General features: G+C 28.8%; 1 protein-coding gene across 5 annotated transcripts in view; it reads right to left on the bottom strand.

The window, feature by feature from the left end:
- Positions 1 to 1848: 1848 nt before the first annotated feature.
- LOC107456608 (polyamine-transporting ATPase 13A3) overlaps positions 1849 to 16326 on the bottom strand; it is a 101322-nt gene continuing 86844 nt past the window's right edge. For 4 of the 5 annotated variants that reach the window (XM_087166987.1, XM_087166988.1, XM_087166985.1 and 1 more), the window contains exons 20-29: positions 15788 to 15889; positions 15612 to 15691; positions 14264 to 14416; positions 14077 to 14173; positions 13608 to 13680; positions 11989 to 12139; positions 10629 to 10783; positions 8782 to 8870; positions 6317 to 6400; positions 2506 to 2928 (exon numbers count right to left, since the gene is read on the bottom strand). In XM_087166987.1, coding sequence (XP_087023113.1) covers positions 2698 to 2928; positions 6317 to 6400; positions 8782 to 8870; positions 10629 to 10783; positions 11989 to 12139; positions 13608 to 13680; positions 14077 to 14173; positions 14264 to 14416; positions 15612 to 15691; positions 15788 to 15889 — 1215 coding nt within the window. In that variant the 3' untranslated portion in view covers positions 2506 to 2697. Of the gene's footprint in view, positions 2929 to 6316; positions 6401 to 8781; positions 8871 to 10628; positions 10784 to 11988; positions 12140 to 13607; positions 13681 to 14076; positions 14174 to 14263; positions 14417 to 15611; positions 15692 to 15787; positions 15890 to 16326 lie in introns of all 5 variants that reach the window. The other variant, XM_087166986.1, reaches the window with a different exon arrangement.

Below are 16326 nucleotides of genomic sequence, written 5' to 3'. Positions count from 1 at the left end.
CATGCAACATTGAATATCTGGAAATCAAAGGTTTCAATGAATGGATGTATATGTTACAAATTTTTAGGACTTCATCTTAAATAAAGGTACCGGGATACATACAAAACTAGACTAAAATATAAAAGTATTCAATGAGCGAGCAAAGCGGTTAGAAAGGAACTGTGAAAGCTGTTCCCTGGGTTGGGGAGCAGAAGGTGGACCAGCTTGTATTAATCAGCAACAGATAAGCATAATTTTAACAACAACTGAACTAAGTTTGTACCAGTTGATTAGAGGATGTTCAGAAATGATAGTCCGTTTGCCATCATTAAGGCCAAATAAATTTCTTATCAAATCAATTTGATAACAATACATTAATGAAAACTACATTGTTTTCTCCATAAAACATGCAAATTTTTTTATATATGTACAAATTTGCAGTTAGCAGTTATTCTAACAATCCTTTGAAAATGAGGCTTTTAAAATCTAAGAATAAAAAATAGGTTTAATCCCAAAGCGAGATTTTTAAAATCTACATCTAAGAGAAAAAAAAGTTTAATCATAATGCAATTTATTAATTTTTTTTATTTAATTATGCCCTTGAGATTATTAACACAATAATAAGTACAGTTACATAATAATCAACAATACATTAAATTAAAAACTTAAGTATAAATAATTTAAAATAAATAATTGAATTTAATTAATTCAATATTAATAAAATTACTATAATTAATAATAGATCACTAACTGATACTTGATTGATAATAGCTTTAAAATATTTTTCGAAAATTATAAAAATTTTATAAGGAGATTTAACTAAAATTTTATAATGAGATAAAAAAATAAAATATACATCTAGTACCTACAAGGTACACTTTTGAGCTATTTTTATATTCCTAGATTTCATCACCTGCACCATCATGGTGACTTATGAGCTTGGTGCCTCTCTAAGTTAATTCCCGATATTCAGTGCAAATAAATCGAGGAGATAAATAATTCTTTTTGTTCAGTTAGAATTCATGGTGCAGTGAGTAATTTAAGAAATCCTATCAAATGATGATGCACAGCCAACTATTTTTCAATCGAAAATAAGAAGGGTAATTATTTAAACATCCATTTAGAATATCACTAAGTAAACTAAAATAAAAAAGTAGAAAAGATTGTTCATAATTACCTAATCACAAAATATAGTTTTTATTTTTTTTACTTATTTATATTTTATTGCTGGTTCACTGATTGGTCTTATAACTGAGTAACCATTTACTGATAAAATGAGTTCTTGGTAAAAAACAACTACGAAAAAAAGAAAAAAACTACTAATTTGCAATTATTTGCCGCATGAAACCAATGTAGAACTGTTATTATTATTATTATTATTATTTTACACTTAACTTTATATTTTGGAGAAAGAAAATTCTATGAAACTTAACGCGTGTATTCGCGAAATTTGAGAAAAAACATGAAACTTAAATTCTGCAAAATTCCTTTCAAATGCGTGATAAAGCGAAATGCATTGCACCTTTCCCAATTATTCTGTTAGGAATATGAACTCGAATATGTATTCTATTAAATTAAGGGAAAATAAACCGATTTTTTTTACAGTGTTTTCTGCCAAAGTCTTCCTGAGTATAATACTGGCTCAAATAATTAGAAGTTTTTATTTTTCTTATTTTTAATAGAATAAACAATTCAAAGAAGAGTGTTCTACTTCTAGTAAATCGTTTTGAGATTTCACATAAATCTTGCGGTTTGTTCATGAAACATTTACTTCTACATGTATTAAGGTGTTAAAATTTAGAAGATATCAGAATATTTCAAATACAATTTCATGAATTATTTCCTTTCCAGAAGCAAACTATTGACAAGTTTTTATATAAAGATATTTATTATAACATAAATTACAAATATAAGAAAAATTTATTTGAAAAAATTGTAACATTTGGATTTGACTTTACATTAGTATTCTAATATCACAAAAATTGAGAAGTTTATCGTTTGACGGTTTACGTTTGATAACTGTTGATTTTTCAATTGATTCAATTCATAATTTTCGCTCAAATCATTATTTTAAATATTTTTTTTATTCATTCCTATTGCACTAATCAAATTCTTTACTTCCAAATGCATATTTTTAAGGAATTTTGATGAAAAAGTGACAAAAAATACTGTCGGTACAGAATTGGAAAACATTTTGAATTAATGTTTTCAAAACATTTGAATTCTACACAAAATCATTTATTAGTAACAAGAAGAAGGAAAGAATATCTCTACTCTTCTCTTACTGTAAAAGCTGATTAAACTTTTCAGTTTGTTTTCGAACGCCAACGCCAGAACAGTTTGGAGCGAAATCCCAAAATTCCATATCGGGAAACTAACCCATTAGTGGAGTTTTTAATTGATTTATATTCTGAAAAATAATATGAAGCATATTTCGTTAGAACTTTTTTTTAAAAAAAAATGTTAAATGTTTCTTCAGATACTATATTGTCAATAAACTTTACCACTCAGAATGATGAGAAATTATTGTGTTCTTAAAATTATATTACTTTCTCTAAGAGAAATAATTCTCTAATAATAATATCTTCGAAGTAAACTCGTGACAGTTCTGGGGAATATTTCAAATACAATACGTGATTATTTACAAAAATGAAATATTTATAATGATTAATTACAAGATTGTACTAGAAGATTATCGAAGACATAATTATTAGCTGCTTATTTTAAGTTCACATAGTTTTCTCTTTTAGTTATTTGGGTGCTTAAAGATACGCTGCAGACTGTGTTAGGCTGTTCATCGTTGTTCGAGTAATCTTCTTTTGATAGCATTGGATGCCATTCTTCATCCGATAAACTCTGTGCCAATTTTTCATACTTTCGCTTTGGACCTCTTCTTCCTTTAAGTTTCGGTAGAATAAAGTTAGCCAAGAATCGTTGTACAATGAATTTCTGTTAGAAAAGATGAAAATGTTTAAGAAAATATGAATCCTTTTTCTTCTTCTTTAAATTGAAGATAAATGCATAGATGAAAAATAATTTAATTTATTGTATATGTTACCGGCAAAGTAAGAAATCCGGCATTGTATAGAATGCCTAAAACTAGCTGGCAAAGTATGAAATGATTTATATTTCACACATTGCCTAGGCATTCTATAGAATGCCAAATGAGAAACCGGCGAAGTATGAAATAAACGTCCTAATGAAGTTATTATGTAAATGATGTGCATGTTGCTGCGAATGACCGAAATCGGTGGTTGTTGACTTTCACCGGTGAATGTTGACAATCGCATAGTCGCTTTAGTGAATGTCCGAAATATTTATTACACCCGATTTGATATTAATTTATTCGTGGATGTAATTACATTTATTCGATATTTTAACACTTACTGACGATAGATTAGAAGAAACATCAGTGTAGGGTATACCGGGCAGTGGCTAACTAGACCTAGTACGACTAGACTTTTGGTAAACGTCCGAAATATATACTAGGTCTGGTTAAGTGCCACTGCCTGGTATACATTTGCCCGGTATACCCGACACTGATGTTTTTTAAGGTCAAGAGCCATTGCCCGATATATATTTACCCGATACTCTAAACACTGATGTTTCTTCTAATCAATCGTCAGTAAGTATCAAAATATCGAATAATTATATTCACGAATAAATTAATATCAAATCGGATGAAATAAATACTTCGGACATTCACCAAAGCGACTATGTGATTGTCAACATTCACCGGTGAAAGTCAACAACCACCGATTTCGATCATTCACAGTAACATGCATATCATTTACATAATAGCCTCATCAGGACGTTCATTTCATACTTTGCCTAAATAGCATTTGTCATTCTATAGATTGCCTAGGCATTCTATACAATGCCTTGGGAAAGTATGCAATAATTCTCACATTTCATACTTTGCCTAAAAACGTCAGGCATTCTATACAATGCCGGTGTTTCATACTTTGCCGGTAACATGTATTTAAAAACAACGGTAATTTAAATGAAAGAAAATAGTTATGTATAGAAAGGCAAAGTTAATAGAAAAGTGGTACTATTTCGTTGAGGAGAAACATAAAAAAGAAGCCATACTATTATTGATGGCAATGATGCTTAAGTAATGTTGGTAAACTGTATTAATTTCAATAAAAAATAACCCCGATACTAAAAGGCAAATTTAATGGAGAAAAAATATTTACTCATTTAGAGGAACCGAAAACATTTATTGTCATGTTACTTACACCAGTGCTTAATTAATATTGATAATGTGTATTGATTGAAATAAAAAAAAGCTATGTATTAAAAAGCAAAGTAGATGAAGTAAAGATACTTATTTATTTAGGGGAACTATAGAAAATCGTCATGCGCAGATGATGCTTAATTAATTATGGTAATTATTGGTAATTGGTGAAAGTTTTAGTAAGAATCCTACAACGGAATTTCCGCGGTTTCAACAAATATTTTTCCAGTACTAACAAAGATAGTGTATAAATATTTTAACGGAGTAGAATCGAAAGAATTTTTTTCCACCATTACTTACAGCAAATTTTAAACAGTATATCAAAGATGAGTTAGAGAAATGGTCCTCATCTAGGTCTTATAAGATTTTCATTTGTTTTTAAAATTTCGGTTTTAGTTTGCTACCACAGACAAAAATATATTTCGCATAAAACTCAGATAGAGAAAGATTATGTAAGAAGTACCCCATATACTAATATAGGTATTGTGCGGGGAGGAGTTATCGACAATGCCAACCTTCATTTATCAAAAGGTACCCCAAGATTGATTCAAGTTAACACGTCTTATATACCAGTGAATTTATGTTTAATAATCGTAGTGGTAGTTACGCCACAATACTCCCCCACCAGAATTTTATCAGGAATAGAATTCAATGAACGGATACGACTAGTTGCTGCATTTGTGAAAGCCCGGGAGAGCTGGATTAAGGTCACCGGATTTTTTTGAGTGCTGAATGTGAGAGGTGTTTTAACTTCACGGTCGTAGTCGTTCCTGTGTTGTCTTTAGCAGACGTGTGTATGCAGGCTGATGTTGTGTGTGATCGAGACGAGATTGAGTAAGAACAGCGTGAGGAGGTGGATAATGTCGCAGTCACAAGTAGCAAGTCAACTGTTCAATGTGGACCATCCATCGAAATAGGCGTTACCAGACCGAAGTGGGCGTTACTGTCAAGTTCGGCGTGATCATATCACGTCCGGGTCACCAATGGGGGGGTGGATTTATCGACAATGACAACCTTCATCTTCCAAAAGGTACCTCAAGATTGATTCAAGTTAGCACGTCTTATATACTAGTGAATTGATGTTTAATAATCACAGTGGTAATTACGGCACAGTATAAAGTATTATGCTGATATAGTTGGTAATTATTAAAACTGCTCCAGTACTGAGCAGTTTTAATACGCATACTGTAGAAATAAGTATTTTACGGCCCGTCAAAAGAGATATGTACCGACGAAAAGTGTATGATAGTGGTAAATTTCGTCAATCACGAGCCGCGAGCAATGGCATCATGTCAAGTGATGCTGAATGCAGTAATTAATCTCTATTCTGATGAAATGAACCACAAAATATGCGTTTTGCTTTATTTATTTACATGAAGCCACACGGAACTGCAACAGATAATCATAAATGAAAAGAAATAATTGAAACTATTTCCGCTTTATTAATTGTGTGGTATATACACACCAGTTTTGTGCATGAATATATGATATTATAGTATTATTATTAAGTACTAATTAATTATTTTCTTTTTTAATTCAACCCTTTCGAAAAACAAGTATTCAGCTTGGTTAATTAGCGAATTTATACATTCACGTATTTAAAGATATTATTAAAGTACATACCTGAATCTTTTAAATTATAAGAAAATTATTAATGGCATTCAATTTTAAAAACTAAAAGGCAAGTACTTATGTTACCGGCTTACTAATATACTTGTAATTTGTGATCTAATGTTTAAAGACCCAACTAAAAAATCTGAAATTCAAAACCACATTGAACGAAATATTACGCGAAATTACAAAGCCCGTATATTTTGTATTTGTTTTTTTAATTGCACTGTATTTTATTTACAATCTCCTACTAATTACATGGAAGTGTGGCTTTTAAACAATTATTTATTTTTATTTATGCATTTAATTTGAATTATAATGGCCATAGTATAGTGACTGTCTGAAGCGAATCAATATGCATCACTAAAGTGATGCATGTTGGTTCATATTGATGAATTGAACATCCGAGGTTGTTGAAATTATTGATTTGCACATATAAAAAGTACTTAAAAAGATTAAATAAATATCATTTGATGAATTACTTACTTCCCAAATGAAGCAGAATGTCATACCACCCAAGGATATTGCTAATAGATTCAGGTGATATCTTAAAGTGGGTGCGAGTTTAAACTGAAAAGAAATATTAATGAATATGGATTTAACATTTTCTTCTAAAGAGTTTAATAAGTATCTAATTAAGGTCTAAGGTATATTTATCTAATCTGAGGCATTTAAGGGCTTCTCTTTCTTATTTTGTGCATTATATTATTTTAATTAAAGTACTTTTGTTTTCAATCATGTTTATAACAATGTCATTTACGTAAAAAAATATTTAAAATTTATTGCTTTTAAAATGATTATTTTAAATGAATATTGAGGAAATAATGCGTGAATCATCTTGTTCTTATTTTCAATAAGCACTTTGATACATGATTACAATAAGAATATTAGGAAAATAATATGTGAATCATCTTGTTTTTATTTAAAGTAATAAACAACTTGATAAATGATTGCAATAAGAATATTAGGGAAATAATGTGTGAATCATCTTGTTTTTATTTTAAGTAATAACAACTTGATAAATGATTACAATAAGAATATTAGGAAAATAATATGTGAATCATCTTGTTTTTATTTAAAGTAATAAACAACTTGATAAATGATTGCAATAAGAATATTAGGGAAATAATGTGTGAATCATCTTGTTTTTATTTAAAGTAATAAACAATTTGATAAATGATTCCAATAAGAATATTAGGGAAATAATGCGTGAATCATCTTGTTCTTATTTTAAGTAATAAACAACTTGATAAATGATTGCAATAAGAATATTAGGGAAATAATGTGTGAATCATCTTGTTTTTATTTTAAGTAATAACAACTTGATAAATGATTACAATAAGAATATTAGGAAAATAATATGTGAATCATCTTGTTTTTATTTAAAGTAATAAACAACTTGATAAATGATTGCAATAAGAATATTAGGGAAATAATGTGTGAATCATCTTGTTTTTATTTAAAGTAATAAACAATTTGATAAATGATTCCAATAAGAATATTAGGGAAATAATGCGTGAATCATCTTGTTCTTATTTTAAGTAATAAACAACTTGATAAATGATTACATTAAGAATATTAGGAAAATAATGTGTGAATCATCTTGTTCTTATTTTAAGTAATAAACAATTTGATAAATGATTTCAATAAGAATATTAGGGAAATAATGTGTGAATCATCTTGTTCTTATTTTAAGTAATAAACAATTTGATAAATGATAGCGATAAGAATATTAAGGAATCTTACTATACAGAATAAATGCATATATACATAATTAAATTGTATTTAAAAGAGTTTGTAGATGAAGTTGCAATTATAACAGAGCAAAATTTATATCAATAAAATTGAAAACAAAATCTGTGGAACCAAAGCTGTGTTAACGGAATAAAGTAATTTAGAATCTTCCAAATGAATAATTTTTAAAGTTAGGCTTATAAATAAAAGAAATGGCAAGAAAGAAAAATGATAGCGAAGCGATTTTGTGAACTGGTAAGCGGCAGCGAGTAAAGACGAAACCTTTTATTTTTACATAAAATTTCTCAGGTATTCAAACTTTCTTTCAATTTAATTAGTTGCTTAATTTGCTAGTATTATTAGCTTACCAAATTAAATCCATCAAAGAAACAAAGCTTAATATTATTTTATTTAACTTTTTATTAAAATGGTATTATACGACATTTTAATTTTGTTCTATAGGGTCGTAATACAATAGAAGGACGTAGGATTTATCATAAGGATTGAAATTATATTGCAACTATGGCCGGAATTAGTATTGTATACCCCGAGAGGGTTTCCATATTATGTACTATATTTATCGATATATATATTTTAAGTTCTCTAATAGTATTGTCAAAAATTACATTAAAGTAGGTCCAGGAATAGCTGTTTTATAGTAATTGACTCTTTTGGCAACAAAATCGGTGAGCTGAGAAAATTGCTCGTCAAATCAATAAATTACGATAAAACAGGTAAATCTGGGAAATTTTCGACAACAAACATTCGATTCATTAGCATTCAAATATGAATAACATTTGAAAATATATAGCAGCGTATTATGACATTTCATTCCATGGGTTGCTGAGCAATTCTCATTGTGAGTTCTTCCCCAAGAATATAGAATCTGCTCCTCCAAGTTCGTAAACGATGTACTGAATCAATCTATATATCACATCAGTGGATAAATGAAATGATGGAATAAAATAAGGTATCAAAAATTAAATAAACAGATAATACACCTTAAAAAAATTTGTTCAAAACCTATTTTAAACAATTGCATCGCATATGCAACAGTATTGTTGCATATGCGATGTTTGTCGTGTGTGTCGTATGTGTCGTGTGTGTCGTATGCGATGTTTGTCGTAAGATGTTGCATATGCAAACATCGCATATGCAACAATACTGCTGCATATGCGATGTTTTTATATAAGCAATAAATTTATATTCGTACTTACATTTAGGTAAGAAATCAGGAAGCCTGGAGGGTACAAAAATATCAGGCCAACGAGAATAAACTGTGCAATAATAGCACTCACATATAATTCTAGAGAAGAAAAATGCAAATGAATAAAAAAATGCAGGTTATGATTATTATACAAAATGATTATTTATATGGAAATAAGGGAAATATAATTATGCGAATAGGACTTGTCATTATTAATATCATGTTTAAATAGTCTAAGTCAGGAAAGTGAAATGTACAGGCACAATTATTAATTTCCAACCTTAAAAATAAATTTCTTACAATGAGTATAAATGATATGTTTAACATTATACACTTATTCTTAATTTGTTTAATTCGAGTTCTGTTGAGACAATTGAGAGTATTAGTATTAAAAATTTATTAATGATCAACATTATGGAGATTGCAAGGGAGTCATGATGTCCGGAAAATCATCCGTTTCAGTTATGTAAGCAAATCAACAACCTATAATTAATCACGATGAATTTTATTTAAAACAATATTTATTTAGAAAATAAATTATCAAAAGTTATCTTATTCCAGTTTTTTTTTAAATAGAACTATTCAAAGAAACGTTTTTTTTTTCTTTTTTGCAATTTTAGTTTGAGTTTCTTCTTGGTATTCTTGCACTTGTTCTTTTCTTAACATCTGTTTTCACATTTAAATAAGAAATCATCAACTTTTTTATGCTTGTTTACTGTCAACAAAAGCACCGTCTGTTGGTGTGATATTGTGATGGTATTTTTGATCCTTCAAATTCATCAGAGCCTTACACAAATATTTATCTATATTTTTAGAGAAAGATTTTAATGACATTATTATTAGAATACCAACGATTTCTGATCTATGCGAAGTCTGCTCCCGGCTCACACTGACAACAGTACTGACGTGAAATATCCTCAGTAATACACAGACCATGGGTAGGAATCTCCATGAAGTCGTACTAACTGTAAGAGGTTTTGCTCTGATTGAAATTTCCTTTTTTTTTAATAAAAATTCAAGGGTTCAGTTATTTATAATTTCAATCATCGTTTCCCCTCTTGAAATTACCAAAATGAGTTCAACTCTGAGTTCTTAAAGATCGCTGTGCAATCTGTGTGTGAGTGACAACTTATTAATAAATTTAAAAATTATTTTAAGTTTTATTATCATTTATTATTTATTAGCTTTATTATTATTTTATTAATCATTTTAAAAGTTCTTTTTACAGTGTACGTATATGAGCAGCTGTGGATCAGAGGATAGAACATTCGCTTCCCAATGAAGTGTCCTAGGTTCGAATTTAAACGGCGGTTGGTTGATACGAAATCAGCTCCCGGCTCATACTGACCCCACAGTGCTGACGTAAAATATCCTCTGTAGCAGACATTTCATGGATTAGAATCCTCCTGTCAACGGGCTAACCATTACAGGTTTTCGTGGTTTTCTATTCAGTGTAACGCACATGTGGGTAAACTCTATAAAAAAGTCTTCAATGAATGCTATTTTCCCCCAATGCTTGATACAGAATTCCCTTGTCTTCTGGGCTGAGTTCAGAATTACGAGGCTACGGAGTTTAGCATTGATAGTAAACTTTAAAATGGGTTGATAGTTCAATCTCTGTTATAAAATTAAATAAATTATGTAGTTAAGGGGGCTGCTTCTTAGTATACACCGATCATATTTCACATTACATGGAACATTATTTTCAATAAGGATGATAATGGATATGCTTTAATGATGGTTCAAAAACGATAATCATAATTGCAATTGATTACAAGTGCAATTCAAAAATAAAATATTATACTAAATATGGAGCAGTATTTTGAATCTAGTTTGTAAAAAAATAGCTTTGCTTACTGTTTGAAGAGAATCTGGCACGATAAGGTTTACCAGTAGGAAATGCGATTGCTGCAGTTAAATAAGTCATCATATTCACCATAAGGATTGTCGTACCTGAATATGATGACTCAGGGAAATGGGCGTTCTTCTTGTCGAATGAAAATGGCACGTACCTGTTGAAAAAAAAAAAAAAGCATGTGTTTATAGTTGCAGAAATAATTGAAAACGACACATAATATGTTGCCTGGTAGTAAATGGTGACTGATGCACGTTATATCTGTCGAGTCAAAGAGTACTCCATGTTCCCATAACAAATAAATACCTCTGGGGATACTGATCCAGGAGTTTCCCTGTCTTCTGGATTGGTTCAAAATTACATGGCTACGGAGTTGAACATTAGTAGTCATAAACCCAAAATTGGGTCGGCTGTTCAACGACGGTTATAAAATATAGAAAAAAAACATAGTATGTTGATGAGCCATGGTGGCTCAGATGATAGAGCGGGGTGATAGAACCTGGGTTCGAATCCCAGCTATGGCTAGTCGATACGAATCCCACACCCGACTCGCAGTGATCACCGTGCTGACATACAATATCCTCAGTGGTAGACGGATCACACAAACTTTTTTTCTCGATGTTTTTTAGGCAATGCTGCTTTGAGAAATTCTTTGTTACTGAATATTTCAGTTAGTTTAGTTAAATCATTATCCTTTAAAGTACATAAAATGTTTAGCTTTAGAAAATGTACATAAAAATATAGTATTGGATTGCATTTTCATTTTTTAATGTAAAAATTGTATTATATCTTCAGTAAATTTTTATTTTATTTTGTGAAATATACCCCAAAAATGCTTGAAAAATCTCTCAAATGTTTTTGATGAACACTGTAAAAAAATACGGATCAAATTACGATTGAAAGTACCGGAACTTTGAGCGCGTCATTCGTAAAATTAATTTCACAGGTAAATCTATTAACATCCATTACAATTAAATACGTCGTAATTTTTACCGTAATATTTATTTAATTAGAGTGATTCAGTGATTTTACAGAAGTTATTACTGCAAAAATTACGACATATCAGTTTTTTTGTTCTTTTACATGTAAATGGTTTTTTTCTTTTTATATTCTAGTAAAATTACCGGCACTCAGAATGCATGTACTTTTTGCCGTAATTTAATCCGGAATTTTCGACAGTTTAGTTTCAAAAACAAATGACTTCGACTTATATTATGAAAACCCGATAATCAAAATCTTGCTTTCGCATGGCAAAGTAATAATTAGAAAATAAATAACTATTAAATATTTTGAAATTTTCTAATTAGATTTACAATCTTATATTCAATTCTTATTTAAGAACAGTTATGATTATTTACTTACCATGGCTGTGAGAGGCAGAATTCGTAGGCTATACTCATTGTGCAGATTTGGAAGAACATGAAGGAAATAATGGAAAACAGAGGTATGAAACTAAGAACACTTCTTGTTGGGTGATTTTTGACTAATTTATAATAAGCTCCTGTTGCTCCAACTAAACAATAAAAGAACATTTTTAAACTAACAATGCGTAATTTTAACCCTAAAAAATAGGCCTAGTACGCATTTCTTTTTTTTTTTTATTTGTAATTTTTTTAAAAACGCTGAAACATGTAATTTCATTTTGTTAAAAAAACTTCCAATTGAACTCTTTTGACCCTATAAGTTGCCGCGACAACGCATTATATTGTAGGAAAAGGAGAGAACGCTAAATGTTTCCTTAAAAAAAGGAGTAACCATCCTAGTCGAGCTGTAATATAAGTACTATTTTATTCTTAAAGAGCTTGTACACTTTCAAATAAAAGTTATATTCTAAAAGTTTTCTCATACTTAATTTTTTTTTAATTTTAAATGAAATGAATAACTTAATCCCACTTGTTAAATTTTTATTTATAATAGTTAATTGTTAAAATGAATGGATGTGCATTTTATTGTGATTGCTACTGAGCTTTACATAAATACTCGTAAAGTACTTATGTTAAGCTCAAAAATAGTGACTATATCAAAGAAGTAATAGTAGCAATTGGAACAGAAGGAATTTTTTAATTAATACTTTTTTGGGTTTTAAAGAAATATATTTTGTTTACAAACTAATATTTTTGTACTAAAATAATTTATATAAATAAATTAATTTTCGTAAATATTGAGTTACTTAAGACTTCCCTTTTTTTCATTAAAAATTAGAGTCCAGTTATTTCAAATTTAAATGCTCGCTTCCCCTTTTGAAATTACCAAAATGAGTTCAACTACGAGTTTTTAAAGATTACGCAGTCTATGTAAGTGACCATGTATAAATCATTTCAATAATTATTTTGATTTGTGACACAAAAAAATTCGTTATTTTTTTTTACAGTAAACCGTATATGTCTTATTAAAAAATGTTTTTCAGAAACTTGAGAATGTTCAAAAGATGCGAAATTTATGTTAAGGTAAATATAACCCAGTCAAAATAGTCAAAAATAGTCAAAAACCGAAAATAGTCCATAACCTGTGCTTAATAATTAATTTAATTATTAATTTGAGAAATAATTTAACTATATCTGTTGTAGAACTATAAAGCAATTTTTTTTCAGATCCAGTAAAATATTTGTTTTGAAATGCTGATAGTTACTCTGCGTGCATCAAAAATTTTTAAAAATTAGCGGTTATCAAAAATTAATTATCAACTATGTCAAGTGCCTACCAATCGCAATACTTTTTAAATACTAGAGGTACACTTAGATAATTACTAATCATTGAGTACGTACTAATAAGTATTAAAAATATTTATAAATTTATATAATAAAATTTATTTTTAAGAAAATATAAATATCGGTCTTCAAAAAATCCCCAGTTTTATTTTTAAGTTAATAGATAATAATAAATGCAATATTTCAGTTAGGATAAGAAAATATTTACATTTCAAATATAGTAAATAAATTCGATTCATTTTTAGTTTATCTATGGTAATAATAATTACTTACATAAAAATGGAGGTGACAAATTAAGAATGACGTCAATTATCACATAAGCACCGTCTGAAGGCCTTTGACCATCCTGTCAAAATATTTATTTTTATTCAAATAGGAACAACATAAATATACTCAAGTAGAGCGAGAACTGATAGTGAAAGTAAACTAAGTTGCCGGAGACTGTGTCATTACCTTTGGCTGATTGACGCTAAATTATGAAAAATAGTTCAAATCTTACCATCCGTAAAAAGAGAACCTCTGACTTAGCGAGGTGCAGGCAGACGTTGGTAATGTTGACGATAAGCAGTGAAGAAATGTGCTTACTTCCAAAATCAGTTTCCGCTGACCAGAGTATTTTTGTTTAGAAAAATGAAATAAAACAAAAATTCCCATTGATCATAAAAACTTGACTTTTTGTTAGATATATTTTAATACATGAATCACGATAAATAGTTATAGTTAAAAAATTTATTTATCTTACCCACAACAGCATTAATATAGCTACTAGAAACATGAAAGTGTAGCACACCATGTAACGAAAAGCATCGAATGTTGACACTAAAGTTGCTCGCCCTTCCCTAAAAAAAAATGTTACAGTAGCATTGAGTGTAATTTTAAATAATTATTTTATTTCAACTCTTAAACTCCACCTCGAAAATTTATATTACCTGATTAATGTACTGATGCAACGAATATCCTGCTGTGTAGCTGTAAATGGTGCTGCTACTGAAGCTTCAGCCATCGACAAAGACACTCCTGTATGGGCTGTTTTTAAAGCTCCACAGTCATTAGCTCCATCACCACACATGCCTACTTGATAGCTAAAAAGAATCAAAAATTTAAACGGGTTAAATAAAATATTTTTAGTTATAAAAAATAATGAAAAATATAATAAATAATGAAAAATTCAATAAAAAAGAAGTTTTCCAAGGGGACAAAAAAAAAAAAACAAAAAAAAAAAAAGATTAAAAAGAAAAAAATTACATTAAGGGGCTCAAGAGTAAGTCCGTTTTGCTCTCCTGATGAACTATTAGTACCATATTTTACAGATTACGACTGCTCCTTTTATTAAAAGAATGTATTCAGAAAAAGGACTTTTTGCGTTTGGTTTCATACTTAAAGTTTTGTAACTAGAATTATTAATTTTCATATAGACGGTCAGATCCTTGAGTTCTAGCTCGAAAAAATACGATAGTTAGATTAAACGTTGTGTTCGTTTTTATCTTCCGCTATGTACAACAATGCTGGAAACTTTGTCTTATTCTAAGAACGGAAGTTACAAAATCTCAGACTATTGAAATAGATAATCTGAACAAAAAGGTTATAATTTATATTTTTCTGATGTTGAACACTTGGCTAAATGCAATAAAACTTCTTAGAAAAGTTGTGTATAATGTAATAAAATAATAAAAACAAGTAAATAAAAAAATAAATAAAATGTAGATTAAAGGCGCTTAAATGTATCGATACTTTTGAGAATTTTCATTACTGGAATTATTATTACTTTTCATACATTTCGTATCATTCACTGTATTTCAAGTAACTTCCATTCAGCATCCGGGCACCGACAAAGATTCTTGTATAAAGTAATGAAACATTTGTATTCCTTTTTAAAATCTTTTTTTTTTACCTCTCTTTCAAAAAAGAAACTCTTTTGCTTTTATAGAAGAAAAATTATTTTGTAAGATCTATTAATAAGACATTATAACCTAATACAAGTTTAAGCATTAGTGTCAAATGTTACACAGATATATCTTTTCACGCTGTTAAACTATATAAATTATAAATATATGTGGTAATTTTATTAATTTATTAAAAAAAGCATATAAGAACTGTAGTTTTATTTAAAGTTAACAATTTGAAACAAAATATTGCAATCACTATATTTTGTACAGAGAAAAAGTTATTTGTTCAAAAATGAAAGGAAAGCAAATCACCAAATAATACTTATAAATCATGCATCCTAAAATAAAACAATTAAAAAAGTTGTTTCTGTATCAAATAATTAAATCTTACCCAAGATTTTGCAAGATTTCTATCAAATGCAATTTATGTTCTGGTGACATTCGAGCAAACACAGCACCTCTAAGAACAAGCTGTGAAAATATAGATGTATTTTTTTTAAAAAATTAAAGTATTTGTTGCATTACTTTAAATCATTAATTGAGTTAATTTTTTCTATAGTATTTTACCTTTATAAGCAAATGAGCATCGTGTACCCGTAATAAATTGAATGTCTCTCCCTCCATTGCTATGCTGTATGTTTCTCCAAGTTCAATTGGTAAATTAACATTCTGAAAAGAAGTGTTATCAAAATATTTACAATAGTTTTAACATATAATAAACATTACTCGTAAATAACAAGATGCACCCACAAATGAAAATGCAAAAAAGACCAGCAATTTTTTCTTTAGTATAAGAAAGAACTATCTTCCCGGCTAAGACATGAAATATATAGTATTGAAATGACAGTCCGACATAATATGTTACGTACTAATATTTTATGTCGTAATATGTTATGTAATAATGCATTATGTAATATTATTATTTCCTCGAAGCGCTATAAATAATAACTTGATGATAAAAACAAAGTAGTAGTTAAATATCATTAAATAAATTCATATTAAATCGAAATATTTTAAATAAATATGTCATTACTATTTTTGTTCATAGTTATCCCTGGAGCATCAAATTATGAAAGTATAATAAACATGTCTGAAATTTAAAAAAA

Source organism: Parasteatoda tepidariorum, chromosome 1, assembly GCF_982258835.1.
Source record: "Parasteatoda tepidariorum strain Cologne lab strain chromosome 1, Ptep-v5.0, whole genome shotgun sequence".
Taxonomy (NCBI): Eukaryota; Metazoa; Arthropoda; class Arachnida; order Araneae; family Theridiidae; genus Parasteatoda; species Parasteatoda tepidariorum.
This window is presented reverse-complemented; position numbering and strand designations above follow the sequence as displayed.